The sequence below is a fragment of the Rosa chinensis genome, chromosome 5 (genome assembly GCF_002994745.2).
Source record: "Rosa chinensis cultivar Old Blush chromosome 5, RchiOBHm-V2, whole genome shotgun sequence".
Taxonomy (NCBI): domain Eukaryota; kingdom Viridiplantae; phylum Streptophyta; class Magnoliopsida; order Rosales; family Rosaceae; genus Rosa; species Rosa chinensis.
The window spans coordinates 77,344,871-77,369,312 of record NC_037092.1 but is presented as its reverse complement, the minus strand read 5'-3'; the positions used below and the strand labels follow the sequence as shown (position 1 = coordinate 77,369,312).

At 39.4% G+C, this 24,442-nt stretch overlaps 3 protein-coding genes and 1 non-coding gene across 4 annotated transcripts; 2 read left to right on the top strand and 2 right to left on the bottom strand.

Moving 5' to 3' along the window:
- The first annotated feature begins 14,133 nt into the window (after nt 1–14,133).
- On the top strand, nt 14,134–17,700 carry LOC112165187 (shewanella-like protein phosphatase 1). The gene is made up of 9 exons (XM_024301622.2): nt 14,134–14,435; nt 15,099–15,199; nt 15,297–15,410; nt 15,579–15,791; nt 15,879–16,014; nt 16,102–16,277; nt 16,431–16,519; nt 16,651–16,720; nt 17,206–17,700. The coding sequence occupies exons 1-9, from the start codon at nt 14,183–14,185 to the stop codon at nt 17,290–17,292; spliced, it is 1,239 nt and encodes a 412-aa protein (XP_024157390.1). The 5' UTR covers nt 14,134–14,182; the 3' UTR covers nt 17,293–17,700.
- Nucleotides 17,701–19,278: 1,578 nt separating this feature from the next.
- Nucleotides 19,279–22,099, top strand: LOC112165188 (malonyl CoA-acyl carrier protein transacylase). Its single transcript, XM_024301625.2, has 10 exons — nt 19,279–19,646; nt 19,849–19,934; nt 20,047–20,113; nt 20,236–20,378; nt 20,733–20,781; nt 20,888–21,025; nt 21,130–21,210; nt 21,313–21,489; nt 21,575–21,661; nt 21,750–22,099. Exons 1-10 carry the CDS (start codon nt 19,380–19,382, stop codon nt 21,810–21,812), a joined length of 1,158 nt encoding a protein of 385 aa, XP_024157393.1. The 5' UTR covers nt 19,279–19,379; the 3' UTR covers nt 21,813–22,099.
- Nucleotides 22,093–22,973, bottom strand: LOC112165189. Its single transcript, XM_024301626.2, has 2 exons — nt 22,814–22,973; nt 22,093–22,719 (listed from the first exon to the last, which is right to left on the bottom strand). Exons 1-2 carry the CDS (start codon nt 22,845–22,847, stop codon nt 22,235–22,237), a joined length of 519 nt encoding a protein of 172 aa, XP_024157394.1. The 5' UTR covers nt 22,848–22,973; the 3' UTR covers nt 22,093–22,234.
- Nucleotides 22,974–22,989: 16 nt separating this feature from the next.
- On the bottom strand, nt 22,990–23,060 carry TRNAG-GCC. The gene has a single exon. It is a non-coding gene; the product is annotated as a tRNA-Gly (tRNA).
- Nucleotides 23,061–24,442: the final 1,382 nt, after the last annotated feature.

The window sequence follows — 24,442 nt, the reverse complement described above, 5'->3', positions numbered from 1 at the left end:
AGTCAGTACGGTTGTACCGTACCAAGAGTTCGGTTACCGACAGTGTCGGTTACCAACTTCTTTGGTTCGGCTCGGATTCGGTTGGTTGGTTTGTCTCGGTTGAAAATGCCAACCCTACTACAAATATGGATATGTTTACTAACCTTTTCCCACAGGTTGTGTCGAATGAAATGAACTTGGAGTTAGTTAGGGAGTTTGGGGAGGATGAAATTCTACGAGCTTTAAAACATATGCATCCTATGAAGGCTCCCGGGCCCGAAGGTTTCTCTCCTATTTTCTATCAACGCTTCTGGTCAATAGTTGGGAAAGATGTTGTTGCTGTAGTAAGGTCTTTTATGAATTCCGAGACTTTGCTTAGGGAGGTCAATGGAACTTTTGTTACTCTGATACCTAAAGTAAAAGAGCTGGAGCATATTCAGCACTTCGTCCCATCAGTCTTTGTAACGTAATCTACAAATTGGGTTCCAAGGTTCTTGCTAATAGGTTAAAGCCACTTCTCCATGATATTATTGCTCCGAGCTAAATGAGTTTTTGTTCCGGGTCGGCAAATTTCAGATAACTCACTTCTTGCTTTTGAGGTGTCACATTTTATGAAGAGGCGTTCTGGGGTTCACAAGGTTTTGGTGCTTTGAAGTTAGATATGAGTGTTAGGTCCATAATTACCTAGTAATTATTCCCCTAATCTTGCACTTTTGCTTAGCCTTTGTGTTTATTTATATCTATTTATTATGTTTTCCTTATCATGCTAGGAAATGATGGAGAAGCTTGGAAATGCACTAAAAAGTCAGTCTTAGGACATTTTCCTACTCCGGCTACGGGAAACCGAGCAAGGCAAGGAAGGAGGAGCGGTAGACTGACCAAATGAACTCCGAATGAGTTAAAAATTTCCAGATCCATTCTAGACATCCTAAGGATCATTTTTTACGAAGAGTGTAAGAGCTATTTCGGAGTGGAAGGCCTTCAAAAGATCGGTGCAAGTCCTGACTAAAAGATGAAAACTACGAAACCAGAGCTGTAATGATTCCGGCAGCATTTACGGCCACACCACGGTGAATTAAGCTCTGAAATTTTACCAGGATGATCTGCACTCATGGAGGAACAGTTTTAATGAAGAAACCAAAGGCCAATTCCGAAGTCTCCGTGGAGATTCAATTGAAGGAAGAAAGGAGAAGAAAGTGCACAAAAGGACAAAAAAATGGGTCAATGGAGGTCAATGCCGAATTTCCAACCATTTCTAGCCAAGGACATGTGTGGGGGGCATGGAACAGCTGTTGACTAGGGTTAGAGAGTTTAGGTGGGAAGACTTTAGGTGTAGGTTATTTTGAAATCCAAAATTTGAAGGATGACAAGTGGTCATCCTCTTACATCTTACACCTTTGTCTCCCAATGACCCTTCTATCCTTACTTTATCTCATCCACCAAAATATCTATGGGCTTCCTAGGTCATTTTCATGTAGAGTTAAGGATTAGATCGACATTTTGTGCTTACACATTTATTCTTTACATCTAGCCCTTCATTTCCTTTGATCTCCACCCTCCATTCATCACTCTTGGCCTATAAAAACACCCTCCCCTCATGGTGGACGTTTTTCATGTTCTTCTCTCACTTTCTCACACATCTCTTCACACATTTCTCTTAGTTTCATAGCTTTAGTTCATAGTTTCTTAGTTTTGTGTAGAGATAGGTGTATAGCTTCTTGGGTTCTTGGTTTTTCCTTACCAAAACCGAAGTATCTATACACTTTTGATCAATCACAACTCTAGTTTCACATATTCGAGTCTTGCTCATCATAATTCTAAGAGACTTTGTGGAGTTGCATGGTGTTTTTGGATCCTTTCTCTTATTAGAAACCAAAAATACCATGCTAGGAAACATTTCTCACCTTATTTTGCATCTTGGAGGGTAGAAAGTGTTCTTAGAGGTACGGTTTGGTTCTTTTTGGAACCAAACCCGTGGGTATTCCTTCCTTTATCTACTATTTTCTCTCTTAACTTGATGCTTTACAAGTTTATGGCTTTAATTTATGGAACTATGAGTTGTGAGTAGAATAATTTTGGGGCTAGGGTTTAGCCCTAGCCAAATTTGTGTACAAACTATGTAGTTAAATTTAATATGGATCATGCCATGAATTTTTACTTTGCTAGTTTAATTGTTCATCATTTATGCTTCTTAGATTTGTCACCTAAGGTTGGTAAATGTTGATAATTTCATGGAAATATGCTAGGCTTGACAAACTTAGTAAACTAAAGCATGTTGCAAATGTAGAAATGGTAATCTTGTGATAATCAAATAAGGTTGTTTGGGTCCTTACAATTGAGCTTATCATGTGGATGTGGCTTAGGTGTCCGATAATCAAGGGATCTTAGCTTGCATCTACATAGGTCTACTTGTGTCCGATAATCAAGGAATGGGTAGAAACTAAAAGGATTGTAGGAGAGTTATGTCCGATAATCAAGGGGTAGCTTCGATACATTCTCTAGTATAATTGTTTCTTGGTTACTCGATAATCAAGAGAACCGAGGGGGATTCCATCTTGGCTTGAGCATGTTAGATTTCATTACTTAGAATTTGCACAAAGGAGGTTAGGTGTGATGCCTTACAACCCCTTTTATCTCATTTGATCAAATCTCTTACACTTTGTTAGTTTATTTTGCTTTATTTGCACTTTAATTTTAATATAGTTAAAATTAACTCAAAAGCCGATTCACTACTATCCATTGTTAATATCACTTTTGGTAGTTAGGCTTCCAAAGGGCCAAAACTATTAAACTTGTAAAAAGGTAGACTTTGCATGTGTTTTCTAGGTTTATTTTCGCGGTGATCTAGCTAGGGTGGAGTTTCCCCCAATCCCTTGGGTACGATACTCTACACTTTCCCTTACTAAAACTTGACCTTCTACACTTGGAAGTAAGGAACATCATACACAAATTTGCACACACTTTCACACTCAATGATGTCTCCAACAATGAGTAAAGCCTACGATAGGGTCGAGTGGGAATTTCTTGAAGCTGTGATGAGTGGTATGGGTTTTCACTAAGCTTGGATAAAGTGGATCATGGGTTGTGTAAAAACTGTGACATAGTCATTTGTTCTGAAAGGTGAGCTTATAGGTCAACTTATTCCTACTAGGGGCTTGAGGCAAGGGGATTCAATTTCACCATACTTATTTTTGCTTTGTGCGGAGGGGTTGTCAAGAATGCTGACTTCTGAAGAAGAGCAACAACGTATACATGGGATTTCTATTGCTACTGGGGCTCCCTCTATCAATCATTTATTCTTTGCGGACAATTCATTTTTTTTATGAAGGTTGAAATAGAGGAGTGTTTGAGGTTAAAGGAGGTTCTGAAGTGGTATGAAGAAGCATCGGGACAACAGGTAAATTTTTAAAAGAGTTGTATATCTTTCTCCAAAAACGTTGATTTGGAATTTCAGGAAGTGTTAGCAACTATCTTTGGGGTGGAAAGAGTGGATAAACATGACAAATACTTGGTCTCCCCACCAAGGTCAGTTACTCCAAAACGGAGGCTTTTCAGTTCATTATGGAAAAAACTAGAAACAAGATGAAGAATTGGAAGGACAAAACACTTAGTAGTGCAGGCAAAGAAGTTATGATCAAGTCTGTTGTTCAATCTGCGTCAACTTATGTTATGAGTTGTTTCGAGTTACTAAAACATTTGTGTCATGAAATGCACCGGTGTATGGCCGAGTTTTGGTGGGGCGATACGGAGAATGGAAGGAAGATCCATTGGATAGCATAGGACAAAATGTGTGTGCCAAAAGAAGAGGGTGGACTAGGGTTTCGTAACATGGAACTCTTTAACCAAGCACTCCTTGCAAAACAGGGTTGGCGTTTACTCAGGCATCTAGAGTCCCTTCTTAGCAGAACTTTAAAAGCAAAGTATTTCCCTGATTGTGATTTTATGCATGCATGTGTGCATCCAGGTGACTCCTACACTTAGAAGAGCTTAATGAAGGGGAAGGAACTTCTTGAAAGGGGTCTCCGTTATCAGGTGGGCAATGGTGCTAATATATCTATTTGGTTTGATCCATGGCTTCCAAGACCGTACTCTTTTCGCCCCTATTTAGTAGTGGTGGAAGGGCTAGAGGATATGTTGGTGGCAGATTTGATCGATCCGGTCTCAAAAGAATGGATGGTGGATTGGCTAGAAGAACTCTTTCATGCTGATGAGGTTGAAATGATTCGTAAAATCCCTCTCAGCTTACGGAATCCGGAGGATAGGCTAATATGGCATTTTGACAAGAGTGGTCTATACTCTGTCAAGAGTGGTTATCATGTGGCTAGAAGGTTTGCTTCGTTGCCTTCTTAGGTCTCTACGTCCTATGTGCAGGGAGACAGGGATTTGTGGAAGAAGATATGGGGAGCCAAGATTTAGCCTAAGTGAAGTGTTTTATTTGGAGGCTAGTGAAATATATTGTGCCTACGAAAGCTACATTGAGTCGGAGGGTGAGGTTGGATGATCAAGTATGCCCATTTTGTTGTTGCGATATTGAGACTACGTTGCATGTATTCAAGGATTGCAATATGAGTGCATGCATGTGGTTGTTTAGCTCTCTTGGTTTGCGTGCTAGGAATCATGAAGCTACATCAATTAAGGATTGGATCTTGGAGTTACTGGGTGTTCTAAATAAATGCCAAATTGAAGTATTTTTCATGCTTATTTTGGCCATATGGTCATAACGCAATAAATTGGTTTGGAATGGTGCGTATTTCAATCCCATGCACATTGTTAGTTGGTCCATGCATCTTCTTTCTGAGTATCAACGCTGCCATCCTGTGAATAATTCAGGAAGAGGTAATAAACCCAAGACTACTAAATGGGTGGTTCCCCCAGAGGAAGACTCAAGATAAATTTTGATGGGGCCTTTTGCAGCAATGATGGGATTGGGGGAGTGGGAGTAGTGGCTCGGGATGACACTGGTCGCTTTCGTGGATCATGCTCTCGGAGGTTACCATTGTTAAGCTCGGCGCTACAAGCAGAGGCTGAAGCATGTAGAACAGGGCTGCTCCTAGCCATACATCAAGGCTGGCGTGAGGTAGTGTTGGAGAGTGACTGTGCCATCCTAGTTGCTGCCCTCCACCAACAAATGGAGGACAATTCCGAGGTTAGTCGAATCTTAGATGGTTGTAGAATTTTCATGCGAAGTTTTGATTGGATTGAAATTCGACACATTTTTCATGAAGCAAATAGTGTAGCAAATAGATTGACTCACTTTGCTAGTTTAGATCATGTTGTGGATTTTTGTTTAGATGAGGCTCCTACTTTCATACATGATGTTCTCTATGAGGATAATTGTAACACAACTATGTCTGCTCGGGGTTTAGGTATTACGTCCCCCTCGATACAGCAAAATTTATTTAATAATATAAATAACTGGCGTGGGGCTGAGCCTCCCAGTTAGGCTGGGTTCCAAACCCCTTTTCAAAAACAAAACAAAACAAAAAATGAGTCAAAAATTGTGTATACAACAAATACAATATTTTAGAGGAGCCTAAATTGGAACCCTCAATAATTTTAGGAGGTATCATCAAATAAAATCAATTTGCACGTTTGCTAGGGTTGGGAATGCCTAGGGTTTATCTAATACGTCCATCTGGAATTTTCAATCAGCTATAAATTGTTGAGGAGATGGTTGCAAGGTTGTCTGCGATGCTGGTTCTAACTAATGAAATGGGAAATGGGTTTGGTGGCCATCACTGAATCTTTCTTCTACTTGGTGGGGAGGGTTTTGACCCGAAAGGCTGTTGATGATAAGGGACTTCCTGGAATGCTTGCTGTAGTTTGGGGGCTGAAGGATAGACTGTCAATCATCGCCCATGAAGATGGATGTTTTATGCTCAATTTCAAATGGAGGGAAGATTGCAACCGTATTCTTCACGGTGGACCTTGACATTATAATGATCGAATGGTGTTGCTAGGAGAGTACGATGGATTAGGGGAGATAGTGGCGATACCGCTACATTTCCTAACCTGGGTGGTGGTGAGGAGGTTGCTGCCAACGGTTGAAGACAGAGGGATCCTTAATGCTGTTGGGAGCCTCAAAGGTCACTATTTGAGAGCAGACCAGTTAGAATTACAAAGAGGACATGGTGAGTTGTGATTTCGAGTTGCAAAGGACATGTAGCGGCTGCTATGGGCCACACAATCCTTCTGTTTTGCCTCAGCGGTGACAGTGGGGGTTGAGTTTCATTATGAAAAGGTAAAATCATTATGCAAGACTTGTGGATGAACCATGACTGAGGGTTGTGACCAATTTTTGGTGAAGCAGGCTGCGGCATTGAAGTGTTCAGTGATTAATAGGACCCGGCCCTGATTTCATCTTGAAATTCAAGATGGCCTTGTGAGACCCACTTTAGGAATAACTCTATCGAAAATTCGACATAATTACTCATAAAATTGAATACCCAGAACCTATGGAATAACAAAATTTACACTTCTAAGAGTTCATGACCAACCACAACTCCAAGAGCCCACCTGGTCTCCATAGTGACAACCAACTCCACATCTAGAAACAAGGAAATAACTGAATCTTCTCAAACAATCAATATTATGCATGAGATTGGTAATCAGGGCAAATCTAATCCACAAAGTATACAAGTAAAAATAAGGCAATTATGCGGAAGCTACTATGATGACTATACCTCGACTCCAAGTACACCCAACCACAACTAATCGAGTCTGCAAACTGGGCATTTGAAACCAAAGGGCCCAGGAAAAGGTATTTGAAAATCATGTTAGCAGGAGTGGACAAAAAACAAACCTTTAAGTAAATAAAATCGAAAGAAAACTTTAATACTTTCTCACATTTTTTCCTTTAAAAGTCATCGATGCATGCAAACATTTATAAAACATTTCTTGAAGAAAACTCATAAAACCAAACCAACCCGGTTGGTTAAGTAGAAAGGTAGAACATAGGGAAGGAGGGGTCGCCGTACAATAAAGAGACTCCCAAGCTTGGGTTGGAGCCTCGATCCCAGGCTTTTATAATAGCCTCCCAAGCTAAATGCTTGATTACAACTCACAAGATATTGTGAGGAGGAGAAATGAGCTAGCTAGCAGTAAAATATTACAACCCAAGTATGGTTAAGTAAAACACCTTAAAAAAAAAAACTCGCATAAATAAATAATAATTAATCGCAAAGAGAGAGAGAAACATGAGTACAGTTCCCAATCTTACTTGAAAAATCTCCGAAAGATATTGTTTTTTTTTTTTGACTTTGTCAAGGGGAACTCAAAGACTTCCTAAGCCTAAGATAAACCCCTTCGACGCATGTAAAATGCTCCAACTATGCATTGCAGCACAGTGCCTGACCACTTTAACAGCTTCAGGATTCGAACCTAGGTTGGGGAGCACACCCAACTAGGAAAGAACCACTAGACCACTTGCAGTGGTTCCGAAAGATATTGTTCAATATTCACAATCAACTAATGCGATTTAACAATCCATAAAGGAAATCATAATCGAGAATAACTTGCGAGATTTAAAGAAAATTATAATTTCCAACAAAAATCCTATTTTCGTAAAAATCTTTCAGAAAGCTTCGCATTAGTCACGATCATAAATCATAAGCACAATTATATTCCGGAATGCTCCTCAAAACTAATTATTCAAGAACTATTGTGAAATTTTAATTAAAACTCGCAAGTGCACGAATTGTCATTAGTATATATAGTGTGCAAGTACGAGGTCATTCCAACTGAGGATTGATAATCAATTTAAATCCTAACTCAATTAATCTAAACACAAAATCACATAAACAATCAAGTTAAAGAAGATATCGTTTTTGAATTTTTCGAATAAACAAATAATGTGAAAATTAAAGAAAGAAACAAATAACCAAATTTATAAATTGCAAAAATAATAGAACCTAGGGTTTGGGAATTACCCACTAACAATCCTATTTATGTTTCGATGCAATTAACATATTCTTTTGTTTCTTTTGATGACAATTCCCGTATCTAAGTCTAGGTACGGCACTTAGACCGTAGTTTTCCTTAAAACCCAGTTTGGATGGCAGAAAATCGTGGTATGGAATGTGAATTAATTTTATTTTTCATTCAGATGTGCCCTTTGGTTGTAATTAGAGATTGGAAAGAAAATAAAAAATGAGATCTGACTGGAAATTGGCTCCCTCATAAAGCCTGAATACAATTACCTAGTCAGGGGTGGTATTCTATTTCTATTTCCATTTCCCACTGTCAAAGGTAAAATTACATTAATTATCCATCTAAAAAATTTATATTCCTCCACCAATATTCCTTATAAGTTAATGTCATATCTGTACTTTATTTAGTAAAAGGCGTTATTGAAAATTATAATTTTATATTTCATTCTTATGACTTACCAAACACTACATTAGGAATGGAAAATTAATTTCAGAATTTAATTTTTAGTAATGTTCCAAACACTCACATGGAAATAGCAAAACATATTCCATTCCATATCAATCTGGAAAGGAAAATAAATCATTTTCCTATTTTGACATTCCTGCTAACCAAACGGGGCCTAAGTGTATGATTCTCTCCAGGTACGGAAAATGTTGTATATCCTAGCATGTAGTCTATCAAGATGCGACATAAATTTAACACATAGGACTCATTACGTACTAGAAAACAAGGGAATCATGCAAACCATTACTTCAGGTACAACAATTATGTAATTCACAACTCTTAATCACAAGAATCTAATTTGAATTATATTGCAGGTACGCCTCAAATTCATCTTCTAATTATTAGATGCAAAGCCCTAAGGTGATCAATTAAAGAACTTAAATATAAAGCATAAATTCAAATAGTGATTAAGCATTCATCATATAGAAACTATAAATCCATCAATAAATCTTCAACTTACATAAACAATCATGATAGAGCATCATCCTAACCCTAGAAAAAGGTTTAGCAAAAGATAACTAAGTAAAACATAGCAAAAACATAAAAAGAATAGAAAGAGAAAAGAAGGAGAAGATGGATGAGTCATCTCTACTCCTTAGGTATCTTTAATGTGCTCCCGAGATGTCCTTCTATGTGAATTTCGTTCTCCTATTTATAGGGAAGATTCTTACTCATCTTTGACTTCAAGTTTCCTTGTCAGACTTGGGATCAGATTCCTTTCTTCATTTGGAATGGGAAAACCTGGAAATATCTTCAGTAAAAGTAGGAATAAGTTCATCATTGAATCCTTAACTGAATAAAATTCCTTGAAACATTAGGATTGACAGTCTTGTGCCACGAAACTTGTGTTCTCCATGAATGTTTGTAAATTCCTGAGCAACTTTCCTATCTGACCTATCTTCACTCAAACAATCATAATTTTCTCTAGAAGTATTGAAATCGAGATCCATAAATTCTACAGAAAGTAGACACCCGTAGCTTTCCAATGATACAAGGTCATTGTCTGATTCGATCTGGTAACTTCTCAGTAATTCAGAGAAGTTGAATGTTCTGCACAAGTAGATTCCCAGTCTTATATTGCACATTGCTTTTCAATCCCACTTAGCTCATTTTAGCTTATTTTCTTCTTTCTATGGAACAAACCTATACAAACACTAAAATAACGTAAATAAATCATAAATAAAGAGAACTAAACATAAATGTCAAGATTAAGAGGCATAGAAATATAGGAAAATATGAGCACAATAAGAACCTAAGTCGATCATGACCGCAATCAAAATCCAAATTATTTATCAGAAACCATATGTCATGACTAAATTCACAATTTCAAGTCGGAGGCTAATCTTGTTTTTAAAAGACCTTCTGAACTTCAGTAAAAGAGAAAAACCCTAGAGAGAGAAAAAGTGAGAGCTCCCGTCCCTGTCCGGCGGCGAGCCCTGCGCCGTCGTCGGACGGGCTTTGTCCATTCTGTGTGAGTTTGGTGTGTTCGAGGTGGCTTTTTGGAAGAGGAAGGCCGAGTTGGGAGTCAGATTTTGGTTCTGGACTTGCGGTACTTGTTGACGGCGTGGATCGGTGGGGGGTTGTTGGTTTGGATCGATGCGGAGTGGATTGGAACGAGTTGGATCGGCGCGATATCGGAGATTGACTGGCGGCCTCTAATCCGTGGCGGCGCTGGGTAGTTTCAGATCGGATCTGGTTCGTCATGGATCAGATCTGGGATGCGCGTTGGGTGATCTGTCGTTGGAGGCGGCCGTGATGAGGCTGGTGCGAGGTGGTGGAGGGGGTGGGGCTTGTATGCTATCAGGGATTGGCCGGCGATGCCTGGTTGATGGTAGTCGGGGTCTGATGGCGGGGGTGGGCACTGACAGAAACTCCTCCTCGCTTATGTCGGGTGTGGTGGTACGCCGGTGGAGGTGCTGCGGTCGTGATGGAACGATGGTAGGGACGAACGGGTAGAGCAGGTTTTGGCTAATGGGCTGGAGCAGTCCGTATGGGGTCTGGGCTTGGTCTTGGGCCTGGATTAAGGTATTGGGCTGCTTTTTGTTTGATTGGTTGGTAGGTGGAGATCGTGGTGGATGGGGCGCCGCTGGTGGTGGTGAGATGGTGGATCAGGTTTGCCATGGTGGCGGGCTTGGTTGTTACTAGTGTTTTCGGGTCTGGTTTTATTTTATTGTTGGTAATAAGACACTACTAAAGGTGTGGCAGAGACGATCTTCTCTGTCGCGGTCTCGGAGATCGTTCCTGTTCTGGAGTTGGGTCAGCAGCGGTGGCGAAACAGTCTAGCTAGACAATCATCCTTGGCCTTCTAGTGGGTCCTTCCTATCTGGGATCGGGTCGGAGGCGATGGTGTTTTGGAGCAGTGGTGGATGGATGGTGTCGACAATATGGTGGTGATGGTGTAGGGTTTTATTTAGTCCCAGGTCTGAAAGTCCGGCAATCCTTTTGGTTGAGTTTAGGTCACAATGAGTGTTGGCTTGGTCGATTAAAAGCTGGTCAGGAGAACTCTGGTGGGTGAGTTTAGTGTCGACACAAGTGAGTTGTCTAGTTTTAGAGTTCTTACTGGCTGGACGAGAGGTGAGATGTCAAGGGTTCACTGCTCCTGCGCTTTTGTCTTTGTCATACAGTTGTAGTGCAAGTTTAGAGTCAGTATATAGAGTTCCAGTGGGAAGTCTAGAGGCCATTTCTGCATAAGAGATGTCGCCTAAAACTCGTTGTAAGCAGTTCATTATTAATGAAGTTCTTATTTGATCAAAAAAAAAAATTCACAATTTCAACTCTGAGCATGGAAATTCACTAAAGTAATTTATAAAATCAAAATATCTTATCGAAAAAAACAAACCAAGGAATCAATCATAAACTAAATTTCAATATGCGCAAGGAAAATCAAATGATCGTTTAGAAAAGAATTGCATGCATAGTATTAAAAACAAAGGTCCACATATAGTATACGACTAAGTCTGTCGTTGAACCAAACTCTCCTCGTCTGGGGGCTACTTACATCTTGTACAAAACAATGCTCATGAACATAAATCCAAAGTTCGGAATTAGAATTACATATATAGAAAACCAAACTTAACGTCATCTCCCCCAAAAAATTAAATTCTCCAGTTCTCCTTGGATTCAATCCGAACTTCACCAACCTTATCGTTTCATCGATTCTAGCGTTCTAGAATGAAAACGAAGAAAATCTGAAGTTCGGATTTCCATAAATCAACACCCGGAACTCTGAAATTCTGAAATTTTCGATAGATATCAAACCTTTACTAATTTAACCAAAATCATATCCACAAGTTTCATATATTAAGCTCTACTTAGTGGGCTAAACCAGAAAGCCAGAAGAGGCGGTACGCTCCCCCACGTGCAGGAGGAAGGGGCGGCATGTCGGCCTGATGTGCCAGCAATCCGAACTATGATTTGGGCTGCGAAACCTACATCAAAATCTTCCTCTCAACAATCCCATCCATTCCTAGAACTACAACAAACATTGAATCAAAGCCAAATGGCTGGAATTTACCTCCATTTGAAAAAGGAGCCGAATTCTTTCAAAGCTCGATTTTCCTTCATTTTTTTGAATCGTATTAAGCCGTTTGGAGGGATTGATCAGTTTCAGGAGAGCTCCAAAACCCAGCTTGTCTTGTCGTCTTTGGTCACTGGAGGAGAAAGTTCCAGCCAGGTCGAGTGCACATCCTGCTGAAGCACCAATTACTTTGATTCTTTCTCTTTCTAGTGCAAATCGGAGCTAATGGTGGCCAAATGCTTGATCGTCGTAGAGAGGTGCGCTGAACGCAATGGTCTAATGGTCTGGGTTGGCTTAATGGTGAAGAAAACCTTAGGTCTCTAGGTCAGGTTGAGTTTGGAATTCAGGTCACACGAATAGAACTTGAGAATTAGGGTTTCGACTGAAATGGCAACTTAACAAAATGGAAAGGTGAAAATGCTATTTATAGTAGGTTTCCCGAAATGGTAACATGAGTTTTTTAGATCATAACTTTGTCGTACGAATTTCGATTTTAGTGTGTCGCGTGTCCACGAACTTGGATAAACATCCTCTACAACTTTCGTGAAGGAAGTTCTTTCAAGAAGAATGAAATAAAAATTCAACTTTTGGGTCCACTAAAAGTTTGAAACAAAGGTAAAAGTAACAATAGTTGTCGTTTACTGTTCAAATGACTAGTAAACCAGTAAATTAATGTATGAGACGTAACAGTGATGCTAGCATCGATGTTAAGTATGGGGAATCGGGTGGACCGTGTTGCTGATGAGACGAATGTAGTCTAGTCATGGGTGACATCTAGGGTTTCTAACCCCAGGGAGGTTTGGGCCGGCAGTGGTCCAAGGAGAGATGGTGGCAGAGTTGCTTTAGCAACCCAAATGAATTTGTTGCAGATGATGGGTTTTTTGACAACTAATCTGTAGGCTATTCCGAGTTTGGGTGCTGCGGCTAGACCAATGCTGGTAGAGGCGCTTCCATCTGCTCCGTCGTCTCAAATTCTTGGGATGTGTTGGGACTTTCCAGTGGAATTAGTTATGTTAAGGAAGAGACCTATGTTTGTGGAGGTTATGGTGATTGTTGCTCTATTGGATGTGGAGGAAGACTTTGTATTCCAAATACTAAAGGTGTGGTGCATCTGTCTCCTGGAAAGAAGAAGAAAGGTTGGTCTAAAGGTGAAGAACAAAGCTAAAGTTAATGAGAATGGGCCTAAACCGAAAAAAGAAGAGGTTTCCTTAGAAGCTTAAACTTAGTGGAGATGCACATGTGGTGGAGGCTATGGTGGAGGAAATGGCAATGGTTTAAACTCCATTGGAGGTAGCTGGGGAGGTAGGTGTGTGTCTTCTTTTGGACATGACACGTAGTTCTGCTCAAGATTGAGAATGTCGCCAACAACACCAGCATATCCAGTGCCTTTTGATTTTTTTTTTCTGCGGATTATGTATGATAGTTTTGGATGTGTTTTATTATTTATAAAAATATTGAATCGCTTAAGTAATAACTGTTTTGTCAATTTCATTGTGGTGGGTCATTATGTATAATATTTTTAAATGAATTGTTTTTTTTTTTTGAGGGGGAAGACGTCAATAGAACCACACACCCACCCTCATGCAGAGTATTCCAGTTTTGCCAGACTAATCACTGCACCGCAGACGCACGAACCCTCGTGTTAACAAACAAAGGTCCCTCAAATATGCTGGCCACGGGATGGAGTTGGGAATCAAACGCTAGACCTGGGGGTTCCAGACTAGGCCGCTCGACCAGCACACCACACCACGTGGTTTAAATGAATTGTTATCACGAGACGGTTAAACCATTATAATAATGAGAGAGACTCGCGTGGGGCAGTCGCACTACGTGGATATAGGGCGGACCAATCAACCCCCAACATGGGGGTATTTTGGGTTTGCACTTTTAAAAAGTAGGGACAGTTTCAGAACAAAGAAAAAAATTATGATGTCTGATTGGCTTGCCCTATATCCACGTGGTGAGAAAGCCCCTACCTAAGAATTTTTCTATAATGAGTAGGCGTCCCTCGTAAAGACTCCTTGGTCTCTAGATATTTAGCATTAGAAGGCAAAAACTAGGGAAGGTGTACCATGTTGGTTTGGACACCTCGAGTGCCCAACTGCCTATTATTTTGACCGTTTGCCCACAGAAGAGCAAAAAGGACAGAAAGCGAAAACTAAAAATCAAATAAAAGGGAAAGAAGATATACCAACCAAACACTTGGCTGAGGAGTTTAAAGAAAACAGTATATAGCAAGCAATAAGAATATGAATGGTCACTGATTCATATTCAGTAAGTAGTGCTCTGAGTCCAGCCAAGCCAACAATGGCTTCGCTTTGTCTCAACTCGTTGCCTCTGCCTCCACCTTCTCAGCCTCGCAAGCTCTTAGAGACTCCTCCTTCTTTTTCTTCTTCATCTCCTTCTTCACTGAACAGTTATGGCAAAACAGAGGCATCCAAGCCCATAGTCGTCAGTGGAAACCCACCCACTTTTGTTTCTGCTCCCGGTCGCCGAATTGTCGCCGGTTAGTGTTCTTTGAAATCTTTGCATTTTCTTTTTGTGTTTTTTGATACAAATATTTTTACGTTTCTCAAAGAAAGGTTAACATTTTATTCACCGGTGAAAGAAAGCTTTGATATTTTAATGATCAAATTTGCTTAAAGTGTAGAATGCATTTGAACTTTTAAAGCTGGATTCATGCCAATAATGAAGGGAGGTTTTGTCACTTTGCACATGATCAGTCCAGTATACTTAAATATTACTTCATTATTACAACTTACGTGGTGTATCATTCAACTCAAATATTGCTACGTATTAAATGTTCTATAAATATAAATCTAAAATTATTACATAGCTACTTCAAAGACAAAATCTTGTCATTACATGTTTTATTATTATAAGAGACAACATTTGAGTGCAAGGATAGTGTATTGGATATACAAATCAATTACTCCTTGTTTGCGCTGAAAACACCTTAGAAATGACTGTTACTTGGTATACTTGAATCGTCATTTGCTTATGCAAATGTAGCCAATCATTGAAAAGCTAAGAAGTTGTTAGAATTGAATATCTAAAATGGTGAAGACATCCAGGGTTGTATGAGTGATCAACATTGTCTCTAGTATATGTTCTTCTCAGCTCATGGTTTATAGAATATTTATCCCTTTCTGTGCTTGTATACATATAGTTGGGGATCTGCATGGAGACCTTGATCAAACAAGATGTGCACTTGAGATGGCTGGTGTGTTGAGTTCTGATGGTGAAGACTTGTGGACAGGCGGGGAAACGGTAAACTCAGAGCCTTTAATTTGTTTTTTTTTTTTATGTTATAAAGCCACCAAGTTTTGGAGAACATGAGGATAAATTTGTTTCCCTTGCAACTTAGGTATTAGTTCAGCTTGGAGATATACTTGATCGAGGTGAGGATGAAATTGCCATTTTGTCATTGCTGCGATCCTTGGATATCCAGGCAAAAGCTGAAGGTGGAGCAGTTTTTCAGGTTTGTACAGAAAAATTGGAACTTTTGCACTGCTGGAGTATTATTAGATGCTTGAAATGTTCTAGCAAAACACCAATTTCAAATTGTTCAGAGTACACTAATTTTAAGAATTCTCTTTTCAATGAAATTCAAGGATTGAATGGTGTTCTACTCCTTGTAATGGTTTAGGTCAATGGAAATCACGAAAGCATGAATGTGGAGGGGGATTTTCGATTTGTGGACGCTGGAGGATTTGATGAGTGTATTGATTTCTTGGAATACTTGGATGACTGTAGAGATGACTGGGAAGAAGCTTTTGTTGACTGGATTGGTGTCTCTCAAAAGTTGAAAGAAGATAGGAAAATGCCCCAAAGTTATTGGGATCCATGGAATCTAGTGAGGGTACTGAAGTCCTCTACTTCAACTTTTATCCTTATGCAGCTACTATTTTAATGTTGATTTTGATGAGGTTTTTAAATATTAGGACAGAGGCAAAAGGGTGTGATTGCCAGATCAATCCTTCTAAGACCAGGCGGTCCATTGGCGTGTGAGTTAGCGCGACATGCTGTTGTTCTTAAGGTCAATGATTGGCTCTTCTGTCATGGTGGTCTTGTTCCTCACCACGGTAAAAAATAGTACTACTGTTTGATCTAAATGTTATCTTTTGTTTCATAGAAGAAGTGTTATTTATTTCTTGTTTGGATATCTGCAGTTGCATATGGCATAGAGAGAATGAATAAGGAAGTATCTCATTGGATGAGAGGCCTCAGTGAGAGTGAGGACGATCCTAACATCCCTTTCATAGCCACAAGGGGATATGACAGTGTAGTTTGGAATCGTTTGTACTCGAGAGATAACTCAGATTTCGATGACTACCAGAGTAACCAGGCAAGTAAATAACAGTGCTTTAATTTCCTTCCCTTGGAAATGGGAGAATTAGGACTAGTTTCTGAATGAGTTTTTCAGCTATAGTGTTGGTTCTTTCATTGACTCGTATCTTTTATCTGACTCGGTTGGCTTTGAAATCAAATTTTCACTCAGATACACTCTATTCTTGAAAAGACACTACAAGCAGCTGGTGCTAAGGCAATGGTTGTAGGGCATACTCCTCAAACTGTAGGAGTAAACTGGTATTGGCCTATAGTCTGTACTTTCTGTAGCCATATCTCTTGTTTTGTGTCAAATAAAAGTGAAGTAGATGGGAAGGGGTTTTCTCATCTTTTGTAGACTCAATTCCTATGCTTATGCATTCTCCTTGCAGTAAATACAATTGTAGCATATGGCGGATTGACGTTGGGATGTCAAGTGGAGTTCTTAATTCAAGACCAGAGGTAAGCTATGTAGATGGAGGAGATATAGAAAGTGAGCATGCGTGATTCATAAGATCATATAGTAACATCCAGTGTGAATCTGTTTATATTCTCTTAGTATCTCGAACTGGCCAATGGATGGAATTAGATGAGATCTCACCTATATATTAACCAGTCTAAACCATAAGGCCTCTAGAGCTCAAGCTCAATTTCTCGTTGCCTTGTAGTTTGTGACATTACAGTTGAGTTTTGTGTGTATATTTTTGACTTTGTTTTCCAGGTTCTTTTAGTAAGCAGGGACAATAAATTCTCTTAGAGGATAATAAGTTTTAGTGGCTACTTTATTGAAAGATCTAATGGAATTAGACAAGATCTTTGACTTACAGTAACCAATCGAAAGGCTAGTATTTGATCTAGAATTTAAGGAAATTCATTTCTCATCGCCTTATAATACGAGGCATTGCAGTTGAGTTCTTTACTCTACACTTTGACCATTTGTTTTACAGGTTCTAGAAATAAGAGGCGATAAAGCAAGAGTTATCAGAAGTGAGAGGGATAGCTTCAGTGAACTCAATGTTGTTGATTATATATAGAAACAAACAAACAAGATGTTTCCATGCCTCAAATTGTTTATACAACAGAAGATTAACATTGATGACGATGAAGATTTAGCACCATTTTTGACAATCTTGAGAGCAGAAACAGAAGAGCAGAGAGGCAAAACCTGCTGTTGTATCATATCGTATATATATACCGGAAAGTACAAATTGTGTGCTTGTTTCAATGAAACTGACCAATTGGATTTTAGTGATTCAATTTGATTAGCTGTTATCTGGTCTTCATCATGGAGATGTATTAGTTGTTTTCATTGTTAATACGTACGTACCTTTACTTTCAGCCTTGCTTGAAGATCATGTAACTTGATTTATTATATACAAATATACACTATATAATCATTGATTATAGTTGTAAGTTATATTGCAATGACAGTTTGATGTCAATTTGAATTTTGGTAGCGCTTTAAGGTTTTGAAATATTAAAACAATGGTTTCTTCTGTAGTAGGTTACATAAACAACGAAACTGGAGATTGACATTCCTTTTTTATTTTATTTTTTGCCCATTGAAGAAATTTATTTCATTAAAAAAATAGCAGGAGGACATGAAACCAAAACCTCTTAGAAGAAATAACAAAACCAAAAAGCAACCAAAACATAAGTAAAATTAAGCAGAGTTGATTGAATCAAAGATCAAGATGCACAGCGGGCGTCCGATTGTGGGTAGGGTAAGGGTCAGTGGCGTAGCCAAAAGTTTAGTTAAGAGGGGTCAAATTTATATAGCTAGTCGATTAAGTTTTTTTTTTAAAAAAGTGGTTTTAAAATACTATATAATAATCACCTATGAAAGTCTTTTAGCCCCAAACTATTTTCCTAAGATGAACAACAAAAATATAAAAAAAATCTGTACATAAGGATAAGATAAACAAATCAAGGAGAGGAATATATATAAAAAAAGAAACACATTTATTTTTTAGAATAAGGTGTCATAAGCTAGCTAAAAGTAATTATTTTATTGTTTTAAAAGGGGCAAATTGAGTCAAGTAGCTCATATTTCTCTTACATAAACGCAAACACTCAAGACATGATGGAGTTTATCAAGATGGTGAGCAGGGTCAAGTGACCCTTCTGATGTCCATGTAGCTACGCCCTTGGTAAGGGTCACTTGAATCTCTTTTAGACTTCAATTTTTTATTTTGTGAGTTAACGAAAGACTTGAGAAGATTCTCGTCTTCGAGAGTTGCTTCACCTTCATCAAACCATGAAAACATAAGACTTATCTTGGCATGAGCATATGTATGATGACCAAGTGGTTCTTCATTTTCTAAATACCCCAACAGAACTTAGCTTGATGAACACTAAATTCAACCAAAGTAGATTCATATTATTAGTGCCAACAAAAGTGTCAATGCACTCTCCATCTGTCTCTCGCTCATCTGCAACAATGCTCTCACCTTGCTGCATTTGAGCAAGAATCTCAAAACTATTACAAGTGGAAATATTGATATTGGAGATTGACATTCTTACAGTACTCTAATAATTTTGAGAAGGTGTTGCCAAGTATGCAAGAAACACTTAAGTTTTAATGATATTTTAATTTACTTTCGATTTAGCAGTTAATTGAGTTCTCAGTTTTACACAGTCGTTAATTTTTTTTTTTTTAGCAAAATTTTTGACGTTTGCAGTGTTGTCTAGCATAAGTCTTGTCAGATCAGACTGATATTTTTAAAAATGAAATAAACAAGTGGGCGGATCGATAACCACGTAATTTAAAGACTTTTCACATACATATATTGTTTGCATGACGATATTTCAAATATTCTTGTGCATCTTCCCAAATTCTCATTCCAACATATTCGTCCTCAAACAAATGTTATTGCTCATAATTTAACGTACTAATACTAGTTCTAGATTTCTAATTATGGGATCCTCCTAATTTTTCATTTATTAGTACAATGCTTGTCTTAGAAAAAAAAAAATTAGGAACTATCAATTAGAGTGACCAAAGCATTTAAGCATAGACGCAAAATCTAAAAAAGCAGTTGGCCGTCTCCCTCCCACCTTTGTAAACTCCGCTAACCTGAACCCCCCTGCGTATTATATCTCCGTCCCTCCCCTCTCTTATATGCGCACCCTTCTTAGCCTGCACCACCACCCTCTTAGCCTGCGCACCTCACTCGCCGCCATGTCCGCCGCCTCGCTCGCCGTCTCCCCCATTTCTCTCAACTTTTCAGGGCTCCGAAATGGCACCGCCCGCCCCGTCCTCGGGGTCCGGAACCTCGGCCGATCTAGGGTTTCCATGAGCGTCTCCGTCGGATCATCGCCGGCTGTAATCGACGACGCCTTGTTCGCCGATTACAAGCCCACCAATGCTTTCCTCTTCCCCGGCCAAGTAAGCTCCTTGCTCTACAATGTCATTGCTTTAATGCTCTGAGAATAGTTCAATTCTGAATTGTTTCCTGAAAATCCCAGTTTGATATGGAAATGTCTAATTTGGGGTATAATTGAGTAGTGCAATTTTGCTTAGCCGAAATTAGTAACTACTGCTTCGTTGTGGATTGAGCTTTGTTGTGTTTGTGTTCTGGTTAATTTAGGGTGCACAAGCACTTGGAATGGGAAAGGAAGCTCAGAGTGTACCGGCAGCTGCAGAGTTGTACAAGAAAGCAAACGATATTTTAGGGTAGGATTCGAATAGTGTTTGTTGATTTTTCGGCAGCCAATGTGTAATATTTTCTTTTCGGTGTTTGGAAGATAGTTTTCGGTGTTGATTTTTTGTTTCTGTTTGTATGAAGGTTTGATCTTTTAGATGTTTGTATCAATGGACCGAAAGAGAAGCTTGATTCTACTGTTATAAGCCAGGTATGTGCTCAATTTATTATTTGCTTCATGGGTACTGCTACATAATAGAAGTTTATGTCAAATGTTGAAGGCTAAGATTTTGTTATGATAAACATTGATTAGTGTCTACTACTAATTTGCAGCCAGCTCTTTATGTCACAAGTCTAGCTGCTGTTGAGTTGCTTCGTGCACGTGATGGAGGTCAGCAGATCATTGATTCTGTTGATGTTACATGTGGTCTAAGTTTGGGAGAATATACTGCTCTGGCATTTGCTGGTTCATTTAGGTGAGTCATTGAATCGAGCAAGATATGCTATAGTGGGAACTGTATAGAAGGCTTCAGTAAACCAAAAATGTGTATCGAATTATGTATAAGAAACTTTTCTTTAGTTCATTAACTTAATAACCTCATTTGTGCGATTCTGCACAAGAGATTAGGCACGATTTCAGTTTCTTGGATGCTGCCTTTCCATATTTATTATATAGGGAAGATGCTACCTAGGGCCTCGTTTAGGGTAGGAGACTAATGCACTAGCTGTATATATATAGAGCAGATTTATCTGCATTTCTAAGGTCTTCTGTAGTTGTAATCTTCTCATATTAATGTTTCCTTTGTTGTTGGTTGTGTTCCCATTGTAAGCTTCGAGGATGGGCTCAAGCTGGTTAAACTGAGGGGAGAAGCTATGCAGGTAACTTTTTAGTTGTAAAATATGCGTGTATTAGTTTAGGCTGGTTTTGATTCAAAATCCTGAAAGGATAGATTTTTACTATGCTATCTTATTTAACTTGCTGCAGGAAGCTGCTGATGCTGCCAAAGGTGCCATGGTCAGTGTCATAGGGTTAGATTCAGACAAGGTTCAACAGTTGTGTGATGCAGCCAATGAAGAAGTTGATGACAAAGACAAAGTTCAAATTGCAAATTACCTATGTACTGTAAGGATTTTAAATCCTACTTAGTAAGCTTCACCAGGCAATTGCTTCTTCATTGATTTTAACAACAATCTTGGCCATGACACCGCATGATTCTACTGTGTTAGGGAAACTATGCTGTGTCTGGAGGTGTGAAAGGAGTGGAAGCACTAGAAGCCAAGGCAAAGTCATTCAAGGCCCGAATGACGGTATTTTTTTGTTATCTATTATTCAATTTAAACTCCAATGCAATTCTGTACTTACAATAATAGAAATGACAAAGCCCCCTGCCTACTTCCTGCTACACTCAGGTGCGTCTAGCTGTTGCTGGTGCTTTCCACACTAGATTTATGGACCCAGCTGTATCAAGATTGGAAGCAAAATTGGCTGCAACACAGATTAGAACTCCAAAAATACCAGTAATCTCCAACGTTGATGCACAGCCACATTCGGACCCTGAAGTGATTAAGAAAATATTGGCTCGCCAGGTAAGCTAGTTGGAACTTTCCTCTTTCCATCACTAAGGCTTCACGATAAAGAATATTAATTTGAACTCTCAACACCGACTTACAGGTGACTTCCCCTGTTCAATGGGAAACAACAGTCAAGACTCTCCTTTCCAAGGGGCTGAAGAAGAGTTATGAATTGGGACCTGGAAAGGTCAGAAACACTTGTACCAAAGACATCTACAATTTTAGCACACATTAAATATCTCTATTCTCAAGTTTATATTTGGGTCATGTATCAGGTCATTGCTGGCATTGTGAAGAGAATGGATAGAGGCGCCGAAATTGAGAACATTGGAGCTTGAAAAGGCGACCCAGATGCAGATTCTTCTCCACTTGGTATCGAATTACCATATGATAAGAGTTGCTAGTGGCTAAAGTTGAGAGTATGGGCAGAAGAAGTAGCTTGTTCAGCCAACCCAAAGTTAAAACATGATCTTGAGTTTTCCAGAAAGTTATATACCATTTAGAGTTTTGTTTGGGGTTTACAGATGCTATTATCACAATGTAATAAGAGCAGAGTTCTTCCTAAATTTGTGAGCTTTGTGATTCAGTGTAGAATAGTGAAATGCATTAAAGCTTTTGTTTGTCATTTAACACTTTGAATTGCTGAAAATCTGAAATGATATTACTTTCATTGATCAACATCAAGAATCTTACGTGCAAATGCAGCAATTATTAAAATTCTAATCCAATTCAAATTGAGAAAACAAGAACAAACAATGTCTTAACTCTGGGGTGACTGTCGGAGCCGGCGAAGCCGATCGATCCAGTTTTCTTCAGGGATCCGATCGGCCCAATCCGGAGCCACTCCGGCGAACGAAATCCCTCTCATCGCCTCCATAACCCTCGTCGCAGTCTCCGGCGTCAACGGCGCGTGCCGGCGACTCTCGTCTTCTCTGATCGCCCTCGTGATCGCCGAATCAGAACCCACTCCAATCACATCTTCTTCTTCTTCGCTGCTACTGCCATTATCACCCTCGACGTCGTCGTTTAATCTCAGCGACGACACTCCCCTCTGCGCCTGGTTCACAATCACGCCGTTGGGGAGCAGCTGCGAGTGGGAAACAACAACGGCGTCGTTTTGGAGATGGTGATTCTCCTCGTCGTCTTCGGAATCGACGGCGGAGACTGGCTGGTAGTACTCGTCGGCGGCATCGTCGTCGTCGTCGATGTTGGTGTCGGAATCGCTTCCGCTGTGATTCTCTACGGCTGCATAACACATGTCATCCAATCTAAATCAAAAATGAACACAGAAAGGAAATGGAGAAAACGAGAGAGAGTTTTGATGATTAAGAAGTGAGACCTTCCATGAAATCGTTAGGAGAGGTAGCGTTCATGGTTTGTCAGTCACTTTCAGAGAACCAAGTCTCGGTGTTTGGTGAAAACCGTGGAAGCATAGGTGGAAAGCTGAGAATTTGGGATCGATATAAATGGAGGAAGATAAAAAATAAAAAAATAAAAAAAAGTTGAAAAAAATTATGCACCAGCCGGGAATCGAACCCGGGTCTGTACCGTGGCAGGGTACTATTCTACCACTAGACCACTGGTGCTTCCTGTGGATAAAATGGAACAAGAATCAATTGGTACCAGTCCTTTTCGTGATATGTGTGTAATTTTTTTTTAAAAAGGGTATTTCTTATGTTATGAATAAAATAGAAATACTGTTATTAAGATTTATTATTAAGTGTACTTATTGTTGTTTCCACCAATTGAATGATAAAGCAGCTACTAAAAATATGTACATTTAGAGCAGCTGTATTCAAAATTTACTCATTTATGAGTCAATTAAAATTTTGTAAATTTCATAAACTGATGAGTTTCCTAATCAAATTTTAGAAATACAAGAGAGCCAATTTTTCTGAAGAGAGAAAAAAAGAAATTTTATTCAATCACGAAAAGCAGACATTTAGGGGAGGAGGGGAGAGGGGGCACATAGACCAAAACCCCAAAGAGAAGGTAGTTACATGTACCATAAGCCAATAGGAACCGCAATATGCTCATTTCCAAGGCTATTTATGCCAGATATACTAGAGATTCTTAGTAAAATCTCATAATCAATAACATCAGAGACAATGTCATCTTCTATACCATGTCTCAAAAATACTAAGACTACGTGCAAGGATCGCATGTCTACATGTTGACAACAAGAGTAAAACGAACATAAATCTAATCGTCCACGCAGATGACACCATAATCATGGCTCCACAACATGACCCAAATAGCACCGCACGAGTTTCACTTTTTTCTTTAATATTTTCCTTAATTCCAAAACTTTCAAATTATTAAAAGGGCCCTTGACCCAAAGCACTAAAATTGGCCAAAATTATCTCACTTACCCCAACAACATATTTTTGTTCCCACTAACCCAATTTAAGATAAAATGTCAAATTTTCCCTTAATCTAATTAACAAACTACATTTTCTGCCACTATCTCATCTCCCTCTCCCCCTCTCGCTCTCTTTCTCTTGCGTTATCAGCGTCGGCAGGTTCCTACAGATCCGGCACACGTCCTCTTCCATTTCCTCATCGTCGTGCTTCGCCGCCGCTGACAACGACGACGACGTTGACAGTTCGAGTCGTTGTTGTTCTCCGACGACGCTGTTTTGACTGTGCTTGGCGACGCGGTCTGAAGCTGTGGCTCCGCCGGGGCAGTCTCTATCAGTCGGGTCAAGGGGTCTGAATCCCGGCGGCTTTGGTGATCGATGATTCCTCAGTTTGCGTTCTCGAATTGGATTTGAGGGGATTGGATCAGAGAAGAAGGAGATGGGTGAGTGCGCGGCCTTCATGCTCTGGAGACGAGCTCAGGCCCTTCTTTTTTTTTTTTTTTTTTTTTTGAATGGAGGCAAAATGCCTATAAAGAAAGGAAAAAGAAAAAAAATGTTTTATTAGAACTTTAGAAGTGCCTGTAGCTGTGTTGGTAAGGTTGCTTCGC